Here is a 26,561-nt window from a genome sequence, read left to right as displayed (position 1 = left end):
AAACTTGGATCAGTCTTTTTCCATAACTTCAATTCAAATTTTTATCAAATGAGAGTTCCTTTCCTCAATGAATGAATATTTCAACTGTACAATGTTTCTCTAAACCACTTCCCTTGTGTTTATAATAACAATTAACAGCAGGTGTTAAGAGGGATAAAAGAAATAATAAAAACCTATATCCCTACAGCTAAATAACCATTTGCTTTCAACATACAACTGATCTTACAAAAAGTAGCTAAAATAAGAAAGAAGAGAAAAGGCGGGGTATATTGTGGTGTGAGAAGACAACAGGAAAGGCTTTTCCATCTTCATTGACCACACTTCACTGCTTACCACCAAAGTGAAGAGATTCCGAGCAGTATACCACGACAACGAGCAAAACTTGGTATATACATCTTGTTGCGTCACAGGTCTACTTCATGAAGGTCATCACTGAAACTGCCACCATTCGCTGAGGAATGCATTGAATTAACATCACTAGGCATGAATGAAGACGGAGGCATACTCAATCTAGAGCCCGGTGGTTTTATTTCAGATCTATTTGGGGAAAAAGCATCAGGAAAGCTGCCACTCCATGATGCAGTTCGCCGAGAGTTGGCTGATAGAGAGCTAGCAACTGCTCCTTTATTGGAGAGGTTGTCCATACTTGCAAATCTTTGCATAGGCGCAGCGCTTGATGTTGGTGCAGGGTAATGAATCGATCCATTAACAGCAGAAAATGAATCACTCTCACTATTACTTGAAGTTTCTTGCTCATTGGAAGTACTGTTCCCCGTCTCTTCAACAGGGGACATCGGGGCGGGAACAAAAAACTTGGCATTGCCAGCAGTAGCAGGCTTTATGGAAGGAACAGAAGGCGACTGGAATAGATTTGTTGGGTTACCACCACCTTTGTTGAACGTGTCAACGTACCTGCCAAAAGAAGGAAGAGAAGCCAGTCAGGTTTCTCTATTTTGAGTTATAGAGGAGAGAGCATCACACGCACTTAAAATCTTTCAATGACCTATCAACAAATTTTCTAGATTAAAGCCCTTGTACATTGTCATATGTAGTAGTAATAGAAGTATGTTCAAACCTTTGAAAGCATTGCTTCAGCATCACTTTCAGTGATAAGGATTGATTCTTATGTTAAAGAGCCAGTCAACTCAATTTTATCATGGACCCACCATAACTAATAGAGGAAAGAAATAATGCTTGATAGTTTTATTTTTTGGGATCAGTGTCTTATCAGGTACATGTGTTCACACTAAAAGTTGTTAGTTTGATGCATAGGAGCTTATCAAGTATTTACTCTCACCAATTTAAAATCCTCTTTCAGAATCGGACCAACTAAGTAAACAAGGGCTGTTTCGCTTAAGCCAACCCAAAAGGTTCAATCAGATGGGTGATAACTTAAAGCATAGCTTGTCCAAAGATGTCACTAACCATATTAGGTCTCTATTAGTCCACTTTTTTATAGGTCTACTGGTCAAATCATATCATCTGAAATAATTATCATGCCAAAATCACTTGCCTTGACCGGACACCCATACGATCACGAGCTGAGAATTGGTTGGAGGTAGGCGGAAGTGGTGGGATTCCCGCACCATTATCAGCAGAAGTTGGACTCTTCATTTCCGGAAACCCATTGTTGCATATAGAACTTTCACTTTTTAATACACTCTTCACATTATAATCTGGTGCTCCATTCTGGAAAGCAGCAGCGGTTGGTGGGGGTGCAAGGGGTGGTTCCGCAGCAGGAAGTGCTGCTCCTTCCTCTACCCATCTTTTAAGATTTTCATCATAATAAAATTTATTCGAATCACCCAATTTTGCCTACAGGTGATCAAGACAAGGAAACAAGTGTCAACATCAAATTCTGTGAAGCAATCTAGGAAATGACGAAGATGAGAAAAAAAAAAAACAATCTACCTGACGGCCTTGACGGGGTTTGAGGACTAATCCAACAGTTTTTTGGAGAAGCTGGGAGCCAAAGCTAAAGCGACGAAACCGTGATGTCCCTCCAGCTCCTGATGCGTTGCTTCCTGTGTTACTTGAGCTTGCTTCCTTTGATGAGTCAACCTGATCCAACACAAATTCATAACAAACTCCTCTTTTCAAACCAGACAGGACAGATACAGTCAACGTAATATTTACAAAGAAACAGGATAAGACACCTGTCTTGGAGTTCTTCCAATGTCAGGCTCTGAAACACTTCTATTGTGCATTGTCATTCTACCGCTATCAGCTGCCCATTCACTTATTGGCTCCACAGACGATGAGGGGATCAGTGATGACATTGCCATGGTTGATTGACTACTTGAGACTCTAGGCCCATTCCCTTGGGAACTGCCATTTGTTGGCATCGGTGGTGGTAAGCCCCCAACAACACGATGAGCCGTGGTATCAAAAAGGTTCAGCAATTTACCAACCAATTTTGCAGGAGCCAAATTTGTGGAGAACCCTCCCTGTATGCAGAAAGTTCCACAATAAATATCTCTGAGACAATCATCCAACATAGATGAGAGGATAGAGAGGTACCTGTTGGTGAGTTTTAATCCTTTCCTCAAGAGACGACACCAACTGTCTCAGTGTTTCAGTCTCAGGGGTTCGGCCAGTTTTAAGTGATTTCGACAATGCTTGACAGTACCTATAATTAGAAATGTTAAGGAACCAGCTGAAAGGATCTCAAGCAACTTGCTGAAAAAAAAAACTGGCATACTTACTTTAATGCGTCTGATATCTTCCCAATTTCAGCTAGCATGTGTGCATATACAAGTTTATATGGTTGAAAAGGAGGGAGAATAAATTGAGAATTCCCCAGCACCTTTGAGTATTCATAAATCTCAGTCCTCTGTCCATACAAGCATTTCATCAGTCAAGCGATAAACCCGTGTTAACCAGTAGCACATAACATGAGTGAATATGCTGGTTGTGGCACAAGATGTTTCACATTTCTTCATATCACTAAAAATGCACAAAAACTAGAGGTCAGCAGCACCTGAATAGCGTCTGGACTAGCATAAGTTCGGGGGAATTTCAAGTGATCTGCACCCACAAGACACAATCTTGCCGTATCTGAATATTGCTCAAAGTTTGCTTCGGCCACCAGATAGCAAATGTGTGCAGCAACAATCTAGATCGTTTTTTTTAGAAAATGTATGTAAGAAGCAGACAACAAAACCAAAGGCAATCCACTGAATGAGAGTAATATAAACAAAAAAACAAGGCATAAGACATACATCACTCCTCTCTTTCCACAAACAATCGCCAAGATGAATAAGCACCAGTTCGTCATCCTTCGTTCTGTTTGCGGTAATAACAGCCAAATTCTCTTCCCAGTCATCCAGCATGATATTAGCACCAAACTAGGACAAAAAGAAGAAATCAAAATAAGGTAATAATCCAAAGAAAGTATTATCTTAAAACATCAACAAGCAATAAAGTAGGGAGGAAAAAAACTTAAACTCAACGTCTAGGCATAACTCCCTCCAAAGAAACGGGAAAAAGAAAGAGTGATCCACTTACGATCTATGGTGTTACGTAATAAAACAACCAAGCCCAATATGTCAAAACATAAGGATTGACTTCAAAATAACATTCACAAACAATCACCATGGTTAAGGGTAGCTATTGAATCCTGCATGGGTATATTAAGGTTCTGCACATCTGACAGAACAATGACCCCACCAAATTCATCATCAAAACTCTGGACATCTGACAGAACAATGCCCACACCTAACTTTTTTTAAATAACAGTGCCGTCCACCTTACGCACACTTCGACTATTCCACCGACCAAGTAACTTGGTTTGCCTAGCTTGAGGAGGGTGGAAAGAACTTGCGTAGTCTTTTTTTTTCTTTTCTTGTCAGCACTGAGATTTGAACCCCAATGCCCCACACCTAACTTATCTCCAACCAAACAGAAAGTCCTTCGACTTCAAAAGAGCAGCCTTATTGAAATTCCCAGGATCAAAAAATACGAAACTATGCTCCATTTCCCTTTTTCAATCACTATTAACCTTTCGGTACGCCCTAAAATATCTTCATAATTCTTTTTGATGAAGCTTTAAAAGTTAAAGAATGATTATAATACTATGGTTATAACTGCAGAACAGATTATCAAAATAATTTACTCTATATAATGAAGATACAAGAGTATGTCAATGGCAAGATCCCCTTTAAGGGCTCAATTCCTGGGACTTGGGCAAATCATTACAAAATGAGTTCAAGGAGGAAAGGCAGCAAATAAGCAAACGAAACTAACTGCTTGTAACAAGTTATGAACACAAAACCTGTGCAGGCTGTTGAACCGCATTTACAACAGGCATGCCACTTTGAGATGTAGATTCTACAGAAAAGACATCAGCTGGTTGACCTGCAATTAGTAGGCACAGTGTCCGCAAAGGTGACCCAGCTACTAACTGTTGAAGTGCCATTTGCTTCACCGTTTCTACATAGAACTACAATAACGCATGAAATCAAAAATATATTGATAGAAAGATATATATATACACACATGTATAATTGAGACATAAAGAGAGAGAGAGAGAGGAGGAGGAAGAAGAGGCTGGATGCTAAAGGGCAACTAAGAACTAGACAAACCTGATCACCAAGTTGTGCAGCGAGAACAAGAGCTGGTCCCCACAACTGCCCCTCTTGTGCACATTGTAATGCTTCTTTCTTTCTTCCAGATACTAGAAGACTTTGAACCTCAGAAGCCGTAGTCTAGAGCATGTAACGGGAATGGTTGGCTGATCTAGCAAACAATCAAAATAACAACTAAGAACAGAAATTTGCACAAGAATTACCCGCATCTGTCCTTCAGAGGGCAATTGCTGCAAGCACTGGGCAACAGTGCCATATTGATTGAGTTGCATCCCGTTCCGCTTCACAGAAGCAAACAATTTGGCTACCACTGTTTCTGGAACATCACTTTCCTGTTAAAGTAGCAGAACCAAATTAGCAACAGCTACTAAGTTTGTTGATTTTGGTTAAAATAAAATTAGACAAGCTATTTTTCACGCTATCAAGCTAGACGATTGTACAAAATGAAAAATCTAAAATGCATTAAAAAAGGGAAGACATACCTTTACATACTCTCTTTGACAAGGTAAAAAGGGAACACAAAAAAGAAAGCTTAGCAAACTTCGCCAAGTTTAGCCAAATATTGTGAAGAGCATAAATTACATAAATTCATCAAAATCATAACAGCTAGAACATCAATACTCTTTCCTAGTTAGTAAAAGGTATTACAGTGCCACAAGCTATGGTGTTAATTCAAACAAAAGATTTCTTCAAATGACAATTGACTCAAGGCTTCATGTATTTCTGTAGTGAAAATCATCAAAGAGAACACAATATAATGAAAAAGAAACACATCCCCCCAAATTCCTCTGGAGTCCAGCCACTCTATGAGATAGAAAGTGATGTAGAGAATGGAGCGGAACTAAACTAGACATTTCAGAGCCCAATATCTAACCTACTTCACAACTCTGCTCACATGGTGATGCAAGCGCCTAATTATTATTTCTTCTCTCTTGGTTATTATATGTGGGGCAGTGCTATTACTACCACTACTATTTATTTGTTTAACTGCAGTCAACATTCAATACTGGATTTTCTTTCTTGTTTTCTACCTAATGCTCTCATCATTTAGGGAAGAGAAGCCAGTTGAATTTCTTAAACTTGGGGGAGATGCACCCATCCCGTAGGTGATCAAGTCAAACAATAAAAATATAGAAATTACAAAGGTTATGTTAGACCCAAAACATGTAAGACACATAAGAAACCATAAAAGTCGGAATGTGTTGATACCATAAGTTTTCGAATCCAACTAAAGCAAGACCAGGTTAGATGGAGATATCAATGGGCAGTAGGAGTGAAAGGAGTTTATATGCCTAAAAAGGCAACACAAACAGAAAACAAAAGGCAGTGGAATAAAACTGTACTTAGTTGTATCAGAGCTTGATTTAAACCAACAGTTCATTTTGAAAGGTTAAACAAATAATCAATAACAAAATACAGGCATGTTACTCCTACAAATTTTCAAATCTTACCTTCAACACAGCCTCAGTACCAAAAGGAGAACGAAGTTTCCCATAATACTGACATGCTATTTTTAGCAATGACAGAAGCAACCTCAAAACTTCGCCTTTCCTGTAATCCATGTCAGGAGATTCAGAGTTTGAAATCCTCTCATCAATCCATTTATTCAACTCCTTGATACTGGGACTTCCACCAACTAGTGGGCCAAGGAATGATTGTTGGCACAGAGCTCGGGTATAGTCACATGCCCCTATCGCAAGACTTGAACTGTCAACTCTCTCAGAGACAACATCCATCAAATTGAGCAAAGATATTGAACCTCCTACAGGATTCTTTACCCACCATGTACAAATACTTTCAATCATCAGTAAGAGTACTGCAACCCAAAACAGTGGGGAAAGACAAAAAGAAAATAAAAAATTGACACAAACCTGACTTCCAAAGGATGAGTTTCCAGAAGAACTATAATCTTTCATCACAATCAGTTTTCCACCAAAACCAAAAGTAACCAAAGCATGTGGTGGACGGCCAGCAGATGATCTTCCTGCAGTGGGAGCATGACCAAACTGCTGGCTGCTCTGAAATGCTTGCTGGGAATAATTGGCTGTAGTTTGAGTCCCATAATAATCATTTGAGGCATGCTTCTGCTCATGATGCTGGAGTGTTGGCTGACTAAATTGATGACTGAAACCCCCACCAGGGAGAAATCGTTGGTCATTTTGATTTTGAATTGCTTTTGCATTGTATGGAACTGTTCCCTCATAATGATTAGATATTTGCCTATTAAAATGACTGGTTGCCGAAAAATCTTGGTTGTAGTGGTTCTCTAATTGCTGGTTCCCACTATATTCTGACATATGGTTACTCTTTGCAGCATTTTCATTTTGTGACATATTTGAGCTATGCTGATTGTAATTACCTAAAGTGCCAGACCAGTTGTAATCTCCTCCGCTGCTGCTAAACCCTTGGAATCTACTATTGTCATTGTGCCCGTATGCACCGTAATTCCTTTGATCATTATTGTAAGAGAAAGTCTGCACTGAAGCCAAACCATTCTGATCCAGCTGGCTCTCACCTTGAACAGTTGATTGAGCAGACGGTGTGTAGCTCTCCAAAGAGCGCCATTCAAGTGCAACTGTATCATAATACCAACCAGGGTACTGAGGATCAAAAACCATATGTGACGGATACCCATTGTTAAGTTGTGAGGCTTGATTCCAGTCAGCCGTGACACCACCTGCATCACTAGCCAGTGACACCTGATTCCAGTCAGTCACAGCGCTCGTATTGTCACTAGCCTGGTTCCAGTTTGTCACATTCTCAGTAGAACCGTTTACCTGCGAACCCTGATTCCAATTAGTGACACTCTCAGTTGTACCACTCTCAGCCACATTACCAGAAACAGCCTGAGCAGTTTTCTGTTGGTACAAGACCTCTGATGTTCCATCAGAAACCAAACTAGAATCAGTACTCCCTTGTACATTAGCTCCTGATTCATAATTATCAACCTGATACCACTGCCCAGTACTTGCGTCATACTTCCATCCTGGATAAAGATTTTCCCAATACTGACTACTATTTAGATCCTGTCCATCTGCAACTTGTTCTGTGGTAGCATCATGGGCGTAACTATCTTGACCCTGTGTTAACGAAATAGTATTCTCCAAATACGCTGTTTCATGAACTTTTTTTTTGTCATGAACCTGTTCCGCTGGCGAAACAGTTGACCCTTTATTCACATTCTCACCAACATTTCCCGTTGCATCACCGTTTTTATCGCCCAATTCACTGAAAAAGTCCATGTAGGATCCGAACCCAGAAGCATCATTTGTAACTGGATCAGCATGGAAAGCACTCCATCCAACTTCCTTCACACCCGAATTGCTCGATCCACTGGCGTGATTCTCTGTCTTACCATCAGTTACCTCAGTCTCCAAATTACCATTGCTGGACTCATCAAGTAAACCATCTGACCCCACAGAAGTCAATGACACTAAAGAACCACTACTCTTCTCTCCATTCCCCTCAACTACCAAACCCGGTTTAGCATTGCTATCATCACTTTTATCTACTTTCTCCCCTTCCTTCTTCCCAGTTTCAACTCCACTATCGACATCATCACTTATACTGAGATCAGCAAAGGCTTTAACCTCATCAGTTTCATTTCCATCAACATACACCGAGCTTGCACCCGCACCCAAACCCGTTGACGATGTAGTTACCTTAAAACCAACATCATCATCATCATCATTAACCAATTTATCAAAAAAATCCTCATCCGTCTGATCCTCCACTAGAAATGGAGGATTCGAAGCCATCTAACTACTCAATACAATCCTAACCCTAATTAATCCTAACAAAATTCCGCTAAATCAAACTCCAAAATCGAGCTAACAAGTACCAGATCGGACCTCAAAACTTCAATTAAATGCAGAAAAACAACAACTTCTGCATTGAATTGAATTGAAGCACAAAACCGGCAAGATCTTAAGTTTTTCGCCGGATCTTAACACCACCAAAATCAAACCCAAAAAATCGTCGAAAATTGGGATAATGTTCGATTGTATTCAACACATCCGAATTGTATAAACAAACCGAAAATTAATGCATGAAGTAATTAACTTACAGATCGAAGAAGCAAATTTCTCTGACGATATATATTTTTTCTCTATATATATTATTATACACGTGTATGTATATGTAAATGGTGTTCTATATAGAGAAAGCATGCTATTTTTACCACTTTGGTCCCAACTCGCAAAATACTTATACTGTATCTAATATTTTAATTTTTTATCCTAATTTGATATTTATATCGAAACTCGAGTAAATTTAAAATTAAGCAGAAAATCTCATGTTAAAAGTGAAATATTTATAAGTCACATCGTGTTTATTTCACTTTATATAGCAATTTGTCATTTTTACATTTTGGTCAACTCTTTAAATTTTTATGTGTACTATTTATATTTATACTTTATTTTAGGATTTTATTTGATGTTTTATATTTCTATAGAAAGTTGATTGAATTTGAATTTGTGAGGTAAAGCTACATATTGAGGGTAAAATGTTGATATATCAAATCTTGATTATATCATTTTATGTATGAATGGGAATTTTGAAACTTTGGTCAACTCCCCGAATCTTTAAATATACTACTCCCTCCGTCCCTTTTTAGTTGTCCACTTTAGAAATGGCACACAGATTAAGGCAACAATGATTAACACAGTGAAGTTACAATTTTACCCTTATGACAACTTTTCACTTCAAAATTACAACCACTTATTTGAATTAAAGTGAAATAAATTGGAGGGAAACAACATACACTTCTACAATTTTCAAGAAGGGTAAATAAGGGTATAATAGGAAAAAATTTGTTGTCCTTTCTTGATTTGTCAAAATGGACAACTAAATAGGGACAACCAAAAAAGGAAATATGGACAAGTAAATAGGGACGGAGGGAGTATTTATATTTATACTATAATTATCTTTTTTCTTTTTTCTTTTTTATTTGACATTTAAGATTTATATTAAAAATCGACTAAATTTAAATTTGTGTAAAGTTACATGTTGAAGGTAAAATGTTGATATATCATAGATTGATTGTTTCATTTTATGTAGTAATCTTAAGCTTTGGTCAACTCTCAAAATATTTATACCTATGTACACTAATTATATTTTATTTCTTTTAATTTCCTATTGAATGCTTGATATTCTCGCTAAAACTTGAATGAAATTCTAATTTTTGGAGAAAAACTTGTATTGAGAATATAACGTTAATATACCATATCTTGTTTGTTTTATTTTATGTAGCAGTTTTTTATTTTCGCACTTTGATTCCAACTCTTGAAACATTTATACATAACATTTGTATTTATATTTTATACATAGTTATATCATTTAAATTTTTTAATATTTTTTTGTCTGTCTTATTGAAATTTGATTAAATTTAAATTTGTGAGAAAAAAATTTCGTACTAAGATAAAGCACTGATGTAATATGTATTATATCTTGTTTGTTTCACTGTGTGTAGCAATATTATAATTATACAAAATAAATTATTTTTTGTTTTATTTTTTCTCAATCAATTTTTCATAGTTTCAAATGCAATTCTATTTTTTTTTCAATACATTTCAATCCATTTGCGAACATGTAAATTTCAATTACATAAAAATCATTTAGTTCCGAACTCCAATTGAGAGTAAAAATATAACATTATTTGACTTTAATGCTCTAAATTAAAGTAAGAATCTACTTATATCACATGCTTAAATCAAAATAATTAATAATGTAAAATATGTGTCATTCAAATTAATTTTATTAATTGGATTTATACATCTAGTATGAATACATATTTACCACAAACTTTAATATCCTTTATTGAAGTTGTGTTAATATAGGCTCTTCTCATCAATTTTTTTGTATTCAGTTAACCACATCATATTAATTGAAACAACGAAATTTACAAATAATTATATGCAAATTGTCACATGTTTTTCTACCAGTCTACAAATTTACATTTATTTAAATAAAAAACCTTTTTGTCTTTACATGAATAAAAATTAAAAAGTGAGGGAGTGTCAATGAAGTGGGGCTATTATTTGACTTGTTGCCAACTTGCCATGCAGTGCAACAACCTGTCACTTTTGTTTGTACCACTCTAATTTATGGACCTATTAATTATTTTATTATATATATAATCACATAGTAGTTTGGATATATTAATTATTTATGTCAAAAACGTGATTTGATTAGTCAAAATACAAAGAATGGGAAGCATCTATCAGCTTCAATAAGAGCGTTGAGAACGAGTGGTTGTGTTTGTCCTGATTGATATCATCATTTATTAATGTGAACCAGTCCCTCGTTAATATAGGCAGGGGTAATAAATAGGATAAAAATAAAAATAAATGATACTATCATTAAAAATAAGCAATTACTTATTCAATTATTCTTTAAGAGATTAGTAAGCAGTAAGAAAAATGTCATCGAAATCATTTTTTCAGTATATATATGAAGGACCAGATATATTAGTTATTACAACGTGGTTTTATATAAAGACAAAAACTCAAAAAGATTAACCCCATACTTAAAAGAACAATTTTCACTTAAATTTTTTATGAATAAGTTACTTGAACAATTAGTAGTAGTTAATTTATTTATTTTTACTGTTTATAACATATACAAGGCAAATAACACGACCATTGTAACTTAGTATTATGTATTTTAGCTCGTTTTAATAAAATGAAGAGATAAAAAGTATTAAATGAGATGGAATAAGGCGGGACGAGTTAATTTTTAAAAAATACAGTATTATTATGATGGGTTGGTCTTTTTATGGGTTAAATTTAATTCCTTCTTTTCATTGTCATTCCTCATCAAGATAATTCTTTCTTAAACTTGTGTGCAAAATTAGATTACAGGTAAAAGTATTTTGATCCACAAATTTTTACTTCCTCGATCTCAATTCATATAGTATATATTTATTTATTTTTTAAAATTTGTGTTAAGTAGAAATCATGATCGTGCCACGTAAATAAGCACCACGATTAAAATAAAAGTGAAAATAAACACCACGTCATACAGGGGCAATCGGGTAAAAACTTGCTACTATATATATAACTTGGCGCGAATGTGAAAAGTCACGTTTTTTCACCACTGCTCACTGTTCACAAGCTGAGTGCTTAGAGTTCAATGGAAGAAGACGCCGGAGAAAGATCAAGCTTCATCGTCGGGTTCATAGAGAACCGAGCCAAGGAGGTTATCTTCTCCTTTTTCTCTGCATTTGTGTATTTTCATCTGTTGATATCCGAATTAACATCATAAAACAGAATATTTTGACGAGCATCACACGTATAACCAGCAAAATTCGAGTAAACAGATGCAATTTCGAATGTTTAACGAGCGAATTTGAACTTAGTTTTGAATGAATCAATGTGATTTTGCGATGTACAATGAGCGAGTTTGAACTTTTTTTTTGAATGAATAGGTGCTATTTCACGATGTATTACGAGCATATTTGAACTTTGTTTTTTTTGAATGAAGATGTTTTCGCAAGTGACGAGCAAATTTGAACTTCATTTGAGTAAACAGATGCGATTTCGTGATGTTTAATGTGTGATTTTGAATGAATCAGTGCAATTTTGTGATGTATGATGAGAGGATTTGAACTTCTTTGTTGAATGAATAGGTGATATTTAACTATGTATTACAAGCATATTATGAACACTTTTTCTGAATGAATGTGATTTTTTGTTAGTAATGAGCATATTTACACTTCATTTGAGTAAACAGATGCAATTTCGGGATGTTAACAGCGAATAGGAACTTAAATTTGAATGAAGCTGTGCAGTTTTGTGATATATAAGGAGCATATTTGAACCCTTTTTTGTTGGAATGAATAGGTGCAATTTCGCAACTTAACAAGCAAATTTGAACGTGTTCTTTTGAATCACAGGTGCAAATTTCGCGATGTGATGCACAAAGTTGATATTATTTTTGATTTTTTTATGTGCATTTCTGGCTATGTATTACGAGCATTTTTGAACTTCTGTTGAATAGATAACTGTTATTTTGCGATGTAGAAACTAGCAGATTTGAACTTCTTTTTTTCTTAAAATAGGTGTAATTTTGTGACCTTAAGAGTGTTTATTTCATGTATATAAACACATGTGTTATAGCTTAATTGTTTGTGAATTTTGAGAAATGGATAAATATGATGCACACGTCTGACGATAGCTTTGAGTTTCTCAAATTCGAAGAAGGGATTGGTTTATGCTTCATTTTAAGCATACTGTCAAAGAATATGTGGATGTTCTATCCTTGAAATTTATTGTTTGTTTAAGTAATTCAGAGGTAAGAGCAGGTCATCAATTTATACGTGTCATGATAGACTGATAGTTTGGAGTTTATCAAATTTGAAGAACATGCTTACTTTCAAGTTTATGTGTGGGAATGTGGTTATATAATGTGATATTCACTGATATTCACTGATGTATGGAGGTAATCAAGATGTATGACTGGTATACTGTACAGATATAGACTGTTGTTGGAGAAGTGTGAGCTACTGAACTAGTGAAAAAGAAGGTTCTGAAATTACAGGAGTATTAGCAAACATTTAGGTCAATCACATTTGATGCGATGGACCATATTAATCCCCCTCAAGTCCTTTCTCCTAGCAATAAGTTGCACTGATTGAATGCTCTTATTATTTGATCAAAACCAGATCCTCCCTATCTATCTAGGTCTCTACAATAAACAATAAGATATACTCTATACAGTGTACTTCATAAGATAATTTTTGACTGAGTTTAAAATGTTGAATTTGACTAGTATAATAGAAAAAGAATCAAATTAATAACTGAGAAATTAGTTTGATAGGTAAAATAGTGAACTACCACATCAAAGTTTAAATTTGGAAAGGTAACTAAATTTGAGTTCTTGAAAGTTGGATTAACAATATTATCAGTGGAATGATGTTAAACATTTTTTTGGAGGTCCTAAAATGGGAAGTGTGTCATATAAATTGGGGGAAAGGAGTAACTTTGTCCAATTAAATGAATGAATGCATTACCATAATTTGTTTCTTAGTGAGTACTCATACCAGGAAACAAAGAAAATTTTATAATTATTTCTCTCATCTACATTTAGCTGCTGCATTCACATTTGCTCATCTTACATGCATGCATCAACATTAGTATTTTCCTTCACCTTGAATACATTTGTTAATCTTGTGGTAGCATTCTACTAAATTCTTTAAGAAGCTTCTAGCTTTAGTTGAATCTATGGACCATTTATTGTAGTTCCTCAGAACTTTACGGCTTAAAATGATCTCGAATGGAACCAGCTAAAAGAAGTCTATGGTGCTTCCCTGGGTGAAGCTGCACTCTACATTTTTTCTTGTTGACTTAAATGGACTTAACACTTTTTTTTCCTTTTTCAAAAGAAACCCAATAAGTACTCAGGTGAATTGCATTTAAAGAAAGAATCTGTGCCTAAGGTACCCTGGATGCAAGTCGGTTTGAGATGTTAATTCAGTTAAAAATTGAATTTCCAAGTTATTCATAAATTCTAGTGAAGTTTGTCTCCTTAACTTTCAAAAAGACATTGTTGTTTTTCTGCCAGTTCTTTGGATTGAATATTACTTATAAAAAAGGTAACAACTTATTAAGCAGTAATTCAGAGTTGAAAAGAAAAGGAAACCATGCTTTGCCGAAATTTCACATCTTAACTGGGAAATAGCAATTTATCGGCAGGTTGGAGTAGCTGCGTTTGATTTGAGATCAGCGTCACTGCATCTTTCTCAGTATATAGAGACAAGCAGCTCCTATCAAAATACAAAGACTTTACTACAGTTCTATGAACCTATGGTAATCATTGTTTCCCCCAATAAACTGGCGGCGGATGGAATGGTTGGAGTCTCACAACTGGCTGACAGAGTTTGTTCCTCCACAAAAAAGGTAAGTGTCCTCTACACATATTGGTGGATCTGTTTTGATAAAATGCGTGATTGAAATGTTTTAAAAGCCAAAAACTTATGCTTATGTTGATGTAGACAGGTTATAATGGCCCGTGGTTGCTTTGATGATACCAGGGTATTGGCTTTACTGCTTCCCCATTAAATTGTGATGGCTTTAAACTATATGCCTTAATGAGTTTTAAACACTGACACTGCTTCAAACTTTAATACATTCTGAAGGGAGCTGTACTGGTTAAAGGTTTAGCTGCTAAGGAACCGTCTGCTCTTGGGCTGGATTCATACTACAAGCAATACTATTTGTGCTTGGCTGCAGCAGCTGCAACTATCAAGTGGTATGATGCTATGGTGACTTCCAATTTATTGGACGCGGTACCTCATCAGTGCTTCTTGCATATAGAATGATAATTTCAAATTCTTTAGTCATATCTTGAGAGTTGTAATGTAGTTTGTAGAACAGTTTTCAACAACACTGATATCCATTTCTGATAGGTACAAACACTGAATTGGCTTCGCTATAGGAGTCTCACCAATGCTCTTTCTGATACCTAAGTTTGCAATTTGAGCCACTAAGTTCAGGAATGGTCATTTAGTATAGATCTCAGTTAGTTATTACTTGAGCTTAAGTTGTCAGCGTCTAAAAGAGCAAGTCCAAGTCAACAATTATGTCCTCAAAGCACAGTGTAGGGAGCTAAAATTCTCTCCACAAATGAGTAACATTGTGTGCTCCACAATCGACATAAGACTTTGAGACCTCATCCTTAGCTCTTTAAACATCTGAGTTTCCTCATGTTACTATGTTACTTTGTTGAATACAGTTTGAGTAATGTGAAGACTTCCATTCATTAGCTTTTATGAAAAACTGACACAATTTGATGCTTGGTGAGAGTTGTAACAAAGAGGTCATCTGATAGCATGATTTCTCTTGTGCTACAACAAGATTTTACTGCACATTACTTGCATCAGATCTCCAGATTCTCTTCAATTTATATTTTGTATCAACTACAACCGTAGAGCCTTGTAACACTTGCAATGTCAATTTAATATTCTTAACTTTGAAGGAAATATATTGTCGATCTATGAGCTATATTACCAATATGTGAAACAAAACAAGATTATTTTTCCGCATATTAAGATGCTAATGATTTAGAGGAAAACTGCCTCTTGTTTCACTTGATTTTTTTCCGGATATTAATACATATGCCACATACGTAATGTGCAGGATCGAAGCAGAGAAAGGTGTTATTATAACAAATCACTCTTTGCTGGTATGTGTGACTTCTCATGCATGAAAGGATCAAATAGGAGTATAAAACATACAGAGTACTTCAATTTATTGAATTTATATACTGCAAGAATAATTTTACCATGCGAAATGGTTAAATCTTTGCATAGTACAACTATTGATTTCAATTATTTTGGCCATCAAATTGCACCACAGTAATGTGTAAGAATTTGAAAGAAGTATGAACTAGTCCCCGTTAACCAATAGCACCTGATTTGGTTGTGATTGTTGTAGTTGCGGCACAACCAATAAATAATACTAGCAAAGAAGAATGTCTCAGATCATGTTTTTGCATATTTTTGGCCTGACCGATTTTTCCTAGTAGGTCTGGGAGTTCACATTATTGTGTTAATTGATGCTTACTATGTCCAGCTTTAGTGTACATGACTAGAACATGTCACTGAGAATTTCTTTCTCTAGTCATTTCTATTTTTGGCGGATAGGGCTGTAGGAGGTTAGTGAGTTAGTCAAACATATCCCGTTTCTAAGGAAAAAAAAAAACTGAATTGACATTACTTTTAGCTCTTTGAAGGTTAGTATCGCTGTTCACTAGCGTCCTTTATAGTGCCATGTGCGACAATTCTTTGAAGTTCCTTTGGTTAGAGAGATTTCTCATTACGTGATCAAGAAACAAAAATGTTAAAAATACATATAACATTAATGTGCCACTTGGTGGATAAGCACATCTAAGAATTTCATGTATCTCGAGTAATTAAAAGTAGTATTTGGGATTCAAATTCATCTTCTCTTCCACAGGTTACTTTTAATGGATCTTTTGACCACATGAACATTGATTCCACCAGGTAGCCTCCTCGTACCAAACTATTGACAGTTGCATATCAACTTGCATTTATCACTTACTAGTTGTAGTGGCTACTGAGTTTCATTTCAGCTAACAACATCAGCAAAATAGTTACAGAATATCCTAAAGGAATGTGTTTAGAATTTACTGTATGATTTTGTAGATGCTGTAAATTTTATACTTCGTCTTTGATGGCAGTGTTCAGAACTTGGAGATAATTGAGCCTATGCACTCTTCTCTTCTGGGCACAAACAACAAAAAGAGAAGTTTATTCCACATGCTTAAAACAACTCGAACTATTGGAGGGTATGGAAATAATTCATTGATTAGCTGGTATTATATCTTTCACTCGAACTATTGGAGGGTATGGAAATAATTTCGCCAGCACCAAATTGTATATAAAGAGAAGTCAGAAATGTGCTTAATAATTCCTCTTGCTATTTTGTGATTAAAAGTATGACACATGTACATACAAAGCCCTCACACTTGAGCCAACTTCATAGTTCTTATGACAATGTTCTGCTCAGGATGGAAAGCTCGTAATCTGTCTTGTCAGTATGTTGTGCACCTGCAGCATAATGCTGAATTCGCTTGATTATACTCCACTGCAGGACTAGACTTCTGAGGGCAAATCTTTTGCAGCCTCTGAAAGACATAGAGACAATTAACACTCGACTCGATTGCCTGGTATGTTTTCAATGTATCACATGCAACAGATGAATATATAACATGCTCTGTAGTTATGGAATCAGAATTTGCCACCATCCTTCCAAAAAAATTTCATGTTTTACATGGTACTTTTGTCTAGTAATTTTCTGCTTTAAGAATTTATCTATTGTGGTTATATCTCCTCCAGGATGACGACATGAGTTGAACTTCAATGGAATAGTGAAGATTCATATAGCCGACCCCAACTTGTTTGGAATTGAGGCATAGTTATTGTTCGTTATATCTTCTCTAGAAGAATTATTTTACTGAGAAGAAGCCTTCTCTGAAAAAAGGTTTTGGGTGAAAAAAAAAGAAGAAGGATCGAAACAGGAAGGAGGAGATTGAGGTTTCTTTGACTACTAGCAGAAAATAGAAGTTTTTAACACTGAGGGATCAGGGATGTGCTGTTTGACTATAGCTGCCAGATTATGCAATTACATTGGTCATTACTTGATTGGGTTTTAGTTGCAATAAAATTTAAAAAAGCCTGCAGCTGTTTTCTGAGAGTTATGATCCTGTAGTTTTATGCTGTGCTTTTCAGGATATAATTTGACCTAGCCGAAACCTTTAAGTATATACTATCTTCAAGCAACTGTTAAAACTGTTTCTTTACCCTTTTTTGACAATTATCATGCTTTACAGCTTTTGAAAGCATTATTACTTTTCCTTCGAGGCCCTGATATCACTCGTTTACACCCCCCCATCCACCCACCCAACCAAAGTGCATATCAAGTTGGACAAAAGACAGGGTTTTCATCTTCACAATATTGACATTCAGCTCACTACTTAATTCATCTTTTTTTTGGTGTATCCTTTATTGAAATTTCATACTTTAAACGAGTTACAAGTTTGACACTTTCGTCAATTGATCTCCAGGATGAGTTGATGAGCAATGAACAGCTATTCTTTGGTTTGTCTCAGGCCCTTCGTAAGTTTCCGAAAGAAACAGGTAACCATGTAAGGAAGGAGGTGGGTTCTCACTCGTATTCTATATAGTTTGTTCCCATTTCAGAAAGTTGATGGATGCTTCTCCATCTAGATAGGGTCCTTTGTCACTTCTGCTTCAAGCCAAAGAGAGTTACTAATGAAGTCTTGGCTTCGGATAATGGAAGAAGGAGCCAGATAATGATATCCAGCATTATTCTTCTCAAAACAGCTCTTGATGCTTTACCGTTACTCTCCAAGGTGCAGCACCATTGTTGGGTTCAGGGGTTGACATTTTTCTGGATCTTATCTGGTACAATAACTAGCTCGTGATTCAGGTTCTTAAAGAAGCCAAGAGTTGTCTGCTTGGAAATGTGTACAAAACCATATGTGAGAATGAAAAATATACTTCAATAAGGAAAAGGTAATGTTCAAATTAGCCTAGATATATGATGCTTTCCCCCAATTTCCTCCTTGTCGGAGAGAGCCCTCTTCAGAATTCGGACAGTTCCTTTTCTTCGTTGTTAATATATGTTGGATCTTCTCCACTTCAATCCCCTCTAGGAGGACCTTCTTTCTCGGTTCTTGTTCTGCCGAAAGAGAGGATTCCTGTTCCTCAATTTTGTCTAACATCCATGAGCTAATTATTCCTGTGCCTACTCAATCTTCTTAGCTGCCACACAGTTCTAGGATGATGATGTAGGATATTCGATGGATACTGTTTTTGTTAGTTTGAAAATTAGTTTCTCTCAATTAAACGAAGTAAGAGTAAAATAAAGTTCATCGCTAAAAGATTAAGATGCTATGATGTGGCAAATTACTAATGAGTGGTGATTTCTTTGTATTATACATTTAGTTTTCTAATTATTATATGATCATTCCTAGATGACAATAACTGTGTTATTGTGTCCATTCAGCAGTTCATATATTTATTTTATCCATGCAACATTTACTTTCTCAGAATTGGAGAGGTGATTGACGAAGATGTCCTTCATACAAGAGTTCCTTTTGTTGCACGGACACAGCAGTGTTTTGCTGTTAAGGCTGGAGCAGATGGGCTTCTTGATATGGCTCGGCGGTCATTCTGTGACACCAGCGAAGGTTTTTCTACTATATTACATGATTTAATTTGTTTATTTTTGGAATTGAGTGGAAATTTCGGGGCTTTGTAAATTAGGTATGCAACAGAGACGAGTGAAGGAAGTGCATTGGAAGTTTTCTGTTAACGATTTAATTTCTTTCAAGTGCATTGTCTTAGTTTCTAACACACTGATTTCATAGCTATACACAGTCTCGCAAATAAGTATCGTCAAGATTTCAAACTGCCGAACTTGAAGATCCCATTCAATAATAGGCAAGGGTTTTACTTTAGCATTCCACAGAAGGACATACAGGGAAAACTGCCCAGCAAGTTCATCCAGGTTGTTATGCTATGATATAAGTTAAACTGTCCTTATGCATCCTGCTTCGTTTCCTCTAACAAGTTTCACATAATCAGGTCGTGAAACATGGAAACAATGTCCATTGCTCGAGTCTTGAGCTTGCTTCAGTGAGTATTACTGGACATCCACTATAGGCTCCATTTGGTTGGACGCAAAACATATTCCATAATATATTCCTCTTGATAATCTTTATGAGGAAATCCAGTTACTGGATCGGTGTAAAATGCTTTCAATTTGCAATAATAGCGAAAGGTAGGTGAGGACACACTGCTTGGTAATAGTTGTATAGATTGGTGAATGTAGTGTTAAGGCTTAAGCAAGGATGGTGACAACTGTAATGGAGAATGAGTTACACTCATGAACTACGTAAATTGGTTTTCTTTCATGTGGTGTAAAATGCTTCTGACAAGTTCCAGACAATCAAAGTAACTAGAGAGTAAGTGCAAATATTCAGGTGGTTATCTTTCTCTTTGCTCATAGATGAGGTGTTTTTTCTTCATTCACAGTTGAATGTGAGGAACAAGTCTGCAGCTAAAGAATGCTGGTTGAGGACTGCACTTTGTCTTGAAGGTAAATTGATGGGTGCAATGCACATCTTTTTCTACTACTGCTATTGGATCTCTTGTCTACCCAATCAAATGCTTGTCCACACAGAATGAAAAAATTAGCGGTGACTTCATAACTAAGGCATTTGCTTCATAAAGCTTAGATTATTTTCTTTGGGTGCTTCCAAGGGGCAAGAAGAAATGTTCTTAAACATATTATAGTGTTTCATCTTATTTAAGCAAACCTTTTTTGGTGTTTGAACTTTGAACTAATGAAACTGTCGGGACTATTTTTATTCTAAAGTTTTGTGGTTTTAGTCATGCCAGAGGGCAAAGCTGATTGAGGACAATTTAGTGGATCAGGAACATAAACATATTATAAGAGTGGAAAATGTGGGGCTGATTCTTAGTTGTTTTATTGCTGAAAAGATGCAAAGAATAGTAGGGTATATTTATTTCCTACGAACTCAATACAAATACCTTGTTACTATAATATCCTTGACTCAAGAATATGATGATGTAACCCTAAATTCGTCAGCGGATCAGCTTTAGTTAAAACCTAAATGTAGAAAGAAAAAAATCATTATGACATCTTTAGAGCTTTGGTTAAATAGAAAAAATGATCTTTTGAAATCTTCCTATCTTCTTTGCCTTGCATTCTGCATAAAACCCCCATAAGATATATGCATGGATGGTCTATCAGAGTTGATTGCGATGAGAGAATATTGCAAAATCACTGTATACATGTTGCTTATGGGTGGGGCAAAGGAGTGCTTTGCCATTACTGGCTTTTAAACGAGAGCTTTTGCATATGTCAACAGAGGTCAAAATCTTTGATAAAATCCTCCTATAATATATATGTTTTGATAAGTAAAAGCATCCAATAATATTTTATATCTTATTGCCTGTCCTGGTCTCTGGTAGAGATCTGCGTAGTAGTTTCCCTGCATCTCAATGATTCTAAGCATAGCTCCAGGCAGGACTTATATCCTTTATAATATAGCTGGTTGCTTAGCAAGAGTAACGTTACTTAACTACTAGTAGCGACATGCTGATTAGAAGGATAAGGATTTTTCTGAATGAGATGGGATGTTAACGTTTTCTTCCAATCTGTACTTGGAAGATAACTCACCAACTTCTGCTTATTACTTCTGTATTAATATTGGTTTTTGTATGTCTCTGACAATTCTGCTTAACACATGAAAGATGCATATGTTAACCTGTATTTGCATATAGTATATTCAGCAAGTGGCATACTCTTCATTCTGTTTACCCTATTGTTATTTGAGAACTATCCGTACTTAGAATTTTTTCCCTTTCATGCTAACATGCAGCATTAATGGATGCAATACGAGAGGATGTCTCTGTGCTTACTGTTCTTGCAGAAGCGTTGTGCCTTTTAGACATGATGGTAAATTCATTTGCTCACACTATATCAACAAAACCAGTTGATAGATATACTAGAGCTCGTTTTACATGTGAGTATTTAGTCATAACTCTCAATACTTACTTGATGCCAAGATTATGAAAAAAGTTGAGTGGTTAAATTTTTCTCCCCTCGTAGGTGATGGCCCATTGGCAATTGATTCTGGACGGCACCCCATTCTGGAAAGCATACACAATGATTTCATTGTATGTTGTTTTCTTCTAATGATCTTAGAAGAAGTTTGAAATTGCTCTTGACATAGCAAGTTAATGGCCTTTCTCTACTTTGATACTAGAAATTTCTGAATTTGGAAGTGGTATTGAATTCTCTTTTGCAGCCAAATGGCATCTTTCTTTCTGAAGCATCAAATATGGCTATTGTAATGGGCCCAAACATGTAAGGAACCTTATTATATTCCTAAAGAAAATTAAACTGTCTGTGTTGGTTTGTTCTTCTTGTGAGTATCACGGCATCCAGTATGAGTGACACCATATCCCCTTTCACATCATGTCGAACTCTTCAAAATTTTGGGCATTGAGGGAAGGGAACAAATGAGAACCTCCTTCTCCCGATTAAGATTTTATCCCCAGACATATATTTAACGGGAAGTTACAGCATAAGTTTTTTTCTGTCTTTTAATTGAAGCACTGAGCAAAGAAAAATAATGGATGATGGGGACTTCAACACCTCTTGACTTACCTCTCTCATCCCTCCCATGCATCTTAGATAAGCTCTATCTGCCTCACATGGGTTTGTTGTGCCATTTTTCTACCTGATAACTCCTGCATGTTGTTTGTTGTAGGAGCGGAAAAAGTACTTATCTTCAGCAAGTTTGTTTAATGATCATCCTTGCTCAAATTGGTTGCTATATTCCTGCTCGATTTGCCACTTTGAGGGTGGTCGATCGTATTTTCACAAGGATGGGAACAATGGACAGTCTCGAATCAAACTCTAGCACGGTATAATCATCTACTTGTGAATGGTATATTCTTGCATGGAAGTTCTATATTTTAGAAGAGCATTGATTTTGTTCCTGTATTTATGCAATAGTTAGTTTTACTTGTGAAAAAGCTTAACATTAGTTTTGCCAAATTTCTACTGAAGTTTGACGTCTTCAATTTGCAAATGTTCTCTTCATATTCGAATCATCCTGTCACAGAGATGGCCAATATAGAAATCACCCGTATTTCATGTAACTGTTGTCTGTGCAGTTCATGACAGAGATGAAGGAGACGGCTTTTATCATGCAAAACGTGTCCCATAGGTAGATTGTTTCACAAAATGCTTCCACTGACTTAGCATGAGGATTTGTCTGTCTAAAGTTTAAAATTTTGTTCTTCCTTTGCTGTACACAGAAGTCTGATTGTTATGGATGAATTGGGGAGGGCAACTTCATCCTCTGATGGATTCGCAATCGCGTGGAGCTGTTGTGAGCATCTATTGGCACTTAAAGCGTAATCTCAAAGCTCTCTTTGTATTTCAATCTTAAATGCCATATGCTTAATATTTACTAGCCCAAACATGTACTGTATTTCATAACAAAGCCTATAATTAGGTAGCTTATATTTTACATTGTATGGTTTTGGTGTACTTGAGCTGAGGGTCTTTCGGAAACAGCCTCTCTACCTCCACGAGGTAGTGGCAAGGTCTGCGTACACTCTACCCTCCCCAGACCCCACATAGTGGGATTTCACTGGGTATGTTGTTGTTGTTGGACTGCAGCAAAGTTTGAAATTTAGGCTTTAATTTTTCACTTGATAAGTTGAAGGAATATTTGGTACTTGCAAACTGCTAAAACTCTGCTTTTACCTGGATGCTATAAAAGATACGTCTTCCAATTCTAAGGCTTCTTAGAAGCAGGATTCAAATAAGGAGCAAAGAATTTTGAAACCAATCAAGATTGCTAGTGAACCTACAAAAACCATACCAAGGGGAACGTCAGGCTTGAAATTATTCTTATCTGGTATTTGAATATCGGGGCTGAATAATAAATACTGTGCCGGACCTTGAAATAGGGAGTGAGTTTTGTGATATCATCTACAATTTCTTGTAAGAAGAAAGGCATTAACATTCATCTGCAGACATATATAAGATTGTTTACTGAGCCTCTTATAGAATCACTAGTTTGAAGTTCATTATAGAGAAGCAAGATGTTACCTTTAAAAGATTTCTTCATTTTTGTTCAGAAGGCTGATAAAACTCTTCATCTTGTTACTTCCTAGATGTCATTATATCTCAGAATTAAACTTTAGACTTCATAGTTCTTATAAAATTGGCAGAGAACTACTAGGAGGTGTTTGGGGCATTAAATTTTGTGATTAATCAACTCTTCTAGATTCTTAGACATGCGGCCCCAATAATAATGTCAAATTCTATATAATTATGGATGCATTTCTGCTGTCCAGATAATTTTCTACCCAGTGAGCTTATTATATTGTACGTTGTCACTCTTTTAAGTTTTCAATAGCTACACGTTCTTTGGACCCAAGGGTGTGACATAGTGGTTAATGAAGTGGGTTGAGAACCATGAGGTCTCAAGTTCAAATTCCAGCAGATACAAAAACTTCCCATATGTTCAAACTTTGGTGGATAGAGTTACCTATTGTTGTTGCTGGTGGGAGGCGCAAGCTGGCCCAGACACCACGGTTATAAGAAAAAAAGAAAAATAACTACACATTCTTTAGGTTTTCATAAAGAATTGGGTCTCTTGCTGTTGGATGTATATTATTTTGTCGCAGAATTTAATACATACTGCCAAGTTACATAATTCAACCCAATGTACGTCCAATTGCTTCTCTTTGATTCTATTTAATCTGTTTGCAGGTACTCAATATTTGCGACTCATATGGAAAATCTATCAGCACTATCCACCATGTATCCAAATGTAAAAATTCTTCATTTTGATGTTGATGTGAGGAATAACCGCATGGACTTCAAGGTATATCTCTGAATCATTCAATGGTTTATAAACAGTTTATACCTTCATTTTCATTTCCTCTTTGTGTTTTCTACTTAGTTTCAACTGAAGGATGGGTCACGTCATGTGCCACATTACGGCCTCATGCTAGCAGGGGTAGCTGGATTACCAAGTTCAGTAGTGGAGACTGCCAAAAGAATCACATCTAGGATCACAGAGAAGGTAACTTGTTTCACTTCCGCAATGAAAGAATGTCTTGTTTGGAAATTGCCATTGTGTTGAAAGATCTTGTAGTTCCTTTTACCACTGCGAGAGTTCCATTTCTTTCCACCACCATTCTCTTTAAAACAGAAAAAACTGAATTTGAACCTGAGACCTCATGGTTCTTAATTCACTTCATTGACCATTAGACCACACTCTTGAGTGCATCATAGCAACATCTCACCCTTGCACCAACTTAGACTATTTTAAGCTATGTTGCTCAGACTCCCTAAAATTATTGGCACAGCCGTGTTGGATTCTCTAAAATGCACTACTTTTGGAGTATCTGACATGCACCTGTCGACATTGTGAAGGGTCCGAGCAACATAGATTTCAAGTGTGGCCATCAATTATCACAGTACTGCTCTTTTATCCTGAGTTTGGGACCAACTACACATTGTGAAACTCACATAGGCGGAGATTTTCCATACATTTGCGTTTCTTCCCTGCATTTTTTGTTTCAATTTTCCAAGCTTTGAGGAAGGTAAATTGCACATCCATGTTATGTTTGATCGGTTTGCCTTCTTTTTTCGTGTTTGTATAGGAAATGAAGAGAATGGAGGTGAATTGCAGACAGTACGAGGACGTACAATTGATTTACCGTGTAGCTCAACGGCTGATGTGCTTGAAATATTCTGATCAGGATGAAGATTCTCTAAGGGAGGCTCTGCAGAACCTTAAGGAAAGCTATATTGGTGGAAGGCTTTAGATAAGTAGAACGATTAACTCAAAAATATTTTATCTAACATCAACACTGTTATCTGAAATTTTGAATCCATCTGATAATCTTGGACTAAGAAAATGGTACTTTGAGATGACTACTAAATGTCTGATTGTAAAAGGGCTCTTGATCTCTCATTGAGGGCCTATTTTAATTTGCATAAAATTACAAGTTTTGTTCTTCACTGGATACGATTGTAAATGAAATTGAATCTAATTACATGTGGACCAATAAAAATAATGTTACATATTTAATTAAAATATTTATTTATGTCACATGAGCTTCTGTTCAAAATGAGGGGACCTTAAGCACCTTTTTTAGTCAATAGGCGGAAGGAGGACATTTTAAGTTATTTTCAATATGTTAAGGGTAATTTTAATTCTTTTTTGTGTATTTAAGATGAAAATCAAAATTGAAGTAAAAAGGAGAAAAGAGTCCAAAAGTAAGAGAGTGAAAAAGAATAAAGAAAAAAGTACTATGTATTTTCTCTACTACAATATTTTGTAACTTTGCTATACTTGGTGGAAAGACAAAATCTTTGAAAGATGCACTTATAGAGGTACAAGATTATAATATTAACGTATAGTATTAACTAAAATGTCAACATATATGAACAATAGAATTTTTTATAATTTCTATACTTATTATGATATGGTGGTGTTTATGTATTTTAATATTAAAATTAAAAATTAAAAATTAATTGTATATGTTAGTAGGTATAAATTGATAAGAATGTGGTCATTATTTTGAGGTAATTCTTGTAACTACTATTTTCATAATCTATCGCTAATTTTATCCATTATTCAACCTCATTATACCTTGTAACTTGTGTAATCTTTGGATAATTTATCTACTCAATTTACGACCACATTATCTTCCTATTCATTGTAAGGAAGAATTCCCCACTTATAAATAATGTGGTCTTATTTTGTATTGGGAATATGTGAAAGAGTGTAAGAAAATATGAGAAGTGTTGTATTGTTTATACACTGAGTTAGTGAAGTGAGAGAGTTGAGACAAAGAATAATATT

The 26,561-nt window shown here is 35.8% G+C and overlaps 2 protein-coding genes across 3 annotated transcripts; one reads left to right on the top strand and one right to left on the bottom strand.

Annotated features, from left to right (window-relative positions):
* Positions 1–15: 15 nt before the first annotated feature.
* LOC125878266 (protein transport protein SEC16B homolog) lies at positions 16–8,690 on the bottom strand. The gene is made up of 13 exons (XM_049559472.1): positions 6,458–8,690; positions 6,038–6,358; positions 4,790–4,918; positions 4,584–4,706; positions 4,274–4,441; positions 3,222–3,347; positions 2,981–3,115; positions 2,706–2,833; positions 2,521–2,629; positions 2,157–2,447; positions 1,912–2,061; positions 1,514–1,815; positions 16–912 (listed from the first exon to the last, which is right to left on the bottom strand). The coding sequence occupies exons 1-13, from the start codon at positions 8,342–8,344 to the stop codon at positions 405–407; spliced, it is 4,377 nt and encodes a 1,458-aa protein (XP_049415429.1). The 5' UTR covers positions 8,345–8,690; the 3' UTR covers positions 16–404.
* A 2,993-nt stretch (positions 8,691–11,683) lies between these two features.
* On the top strand, positions 11,684–25,586 carry LOC125842553 (DNA mismatch repair protein MSH4). Of its 2 annotated transcripts, none has more exons than XM_049521859.1 (24): positions 11,684–11,783; positions 14,279–14,482; positions 14,582–14,617; positions 14,722–14,834; positions 15,722–15,767; positions 16,541–16,587; positions 16,785–16,892; positions 17,198–17,273; positions 18,171–18,243; positions 18,334–18,479; positions 18,557–18,642; positions 19,180–19,319; positions 19,500–19,639; positions 19,717–19,767; positions 20,167–20,230; positions 21,540–21,683; positions 21,770–21,837; positions 21,969–22,027; positions 22,434–22,590; positions 22,843–22,895; positions 22,987–23,085; positions 24,455–24,569; positions 24,648–24,770; positions 25,354–25,586. In XM_049521859.1, the coding sequence occupies exons 1-24, from the start codon at positions 11,718–11,720 to the stop codon at positions 25,516–25,518; spliced, it is 2,379 nt and encodes a 792-aa protein (XP_049377816.1). In that variant the 5' UTR covers positions 11,684–11,717; the 3' UTR covers positions 25,519–25,586. The 2 variants fall into 2 exon arrangements, with proteins under 2 accessions (XP_049377816.1, XP_049377817.1); XM_049521860.1 differs by having other exon boundaries at positions 14,578–14,617.
* The last annotated feature ends 975 nt before the right edge of the window (positions 25,587–26,561 follow it).

The sequence above is a fragment of the Solanum stenotomum genome, chromosome 10 (assembly GCF_019186545.1).
Source record: "Solanum stenotomum isolate F172 chromosome 10, ASM1918654v1, whole genome shotgun sequence".
NCBI classification, from domain to species: domain Eukaryota; kingdom Viridiplantae; phylum Streptophyta; class Magnoliopsida; order Solanales; family Solanaceae; genus Solanum; species Solanum stenotomum.
The sequence above is the reverse complement of the archived record's forward strand: the minus strand, read 5'-3'. Positions and strand labels throughout refer to the sequence as shown.

What these genes read in the sequence shown, in the direction of transcription:
- LOC125878266 (XM_049559472.1), bottom strand. Translation starts at nt 8,344, where the DNA reads ATGGCTTCGAATCCTCCATTTCTAGTGGAGGATCAGACGGATGAGGAT. An exon ending in GTACTGAGGCTGTGTTGAAG is followed by an intron (nt 4,919 to 6,037) that starts GTAAGATTTGAA and finishes CTACTTTAACAG; the next exon opens with GAAAGTGATGTTCCAGAAAC. An exon ending in AACCCCGTCAAGGCCGTCAG is followed by an intron (nt 1,816 to 1,911) that starts GTAGATTGTTTT and finishes GATCACCTGTAG; the next exon opens with GCAAAATTGGGTGATTCGAA.
- LOC125842553 (XM_049521859.1), top strand. Translation starts at nt 11,718, where the DNA reads ATGGAAGAAGACGCCGGAGAAAGATCAAGCTTCATCGTCGGGTTCATA. An exon ending in ATTCTGTGACACCAGCGAAG is followed by an intron (nt 19,320 to 19,499) that starts GTTTTTCTACTA and finishes CTGATTTCATAG; the next exon opens with CTATACACAGTCTCGCAAAT. An exon ending in CGAGTCTTGAGCTTGCTTCA is followed by an intron (nt 19,768 to 20,166) that starts GTGAGTATTACT and finishes CTTCATTCACAG; the next exon opens with TTGAATGTGAGGAACAAGTC.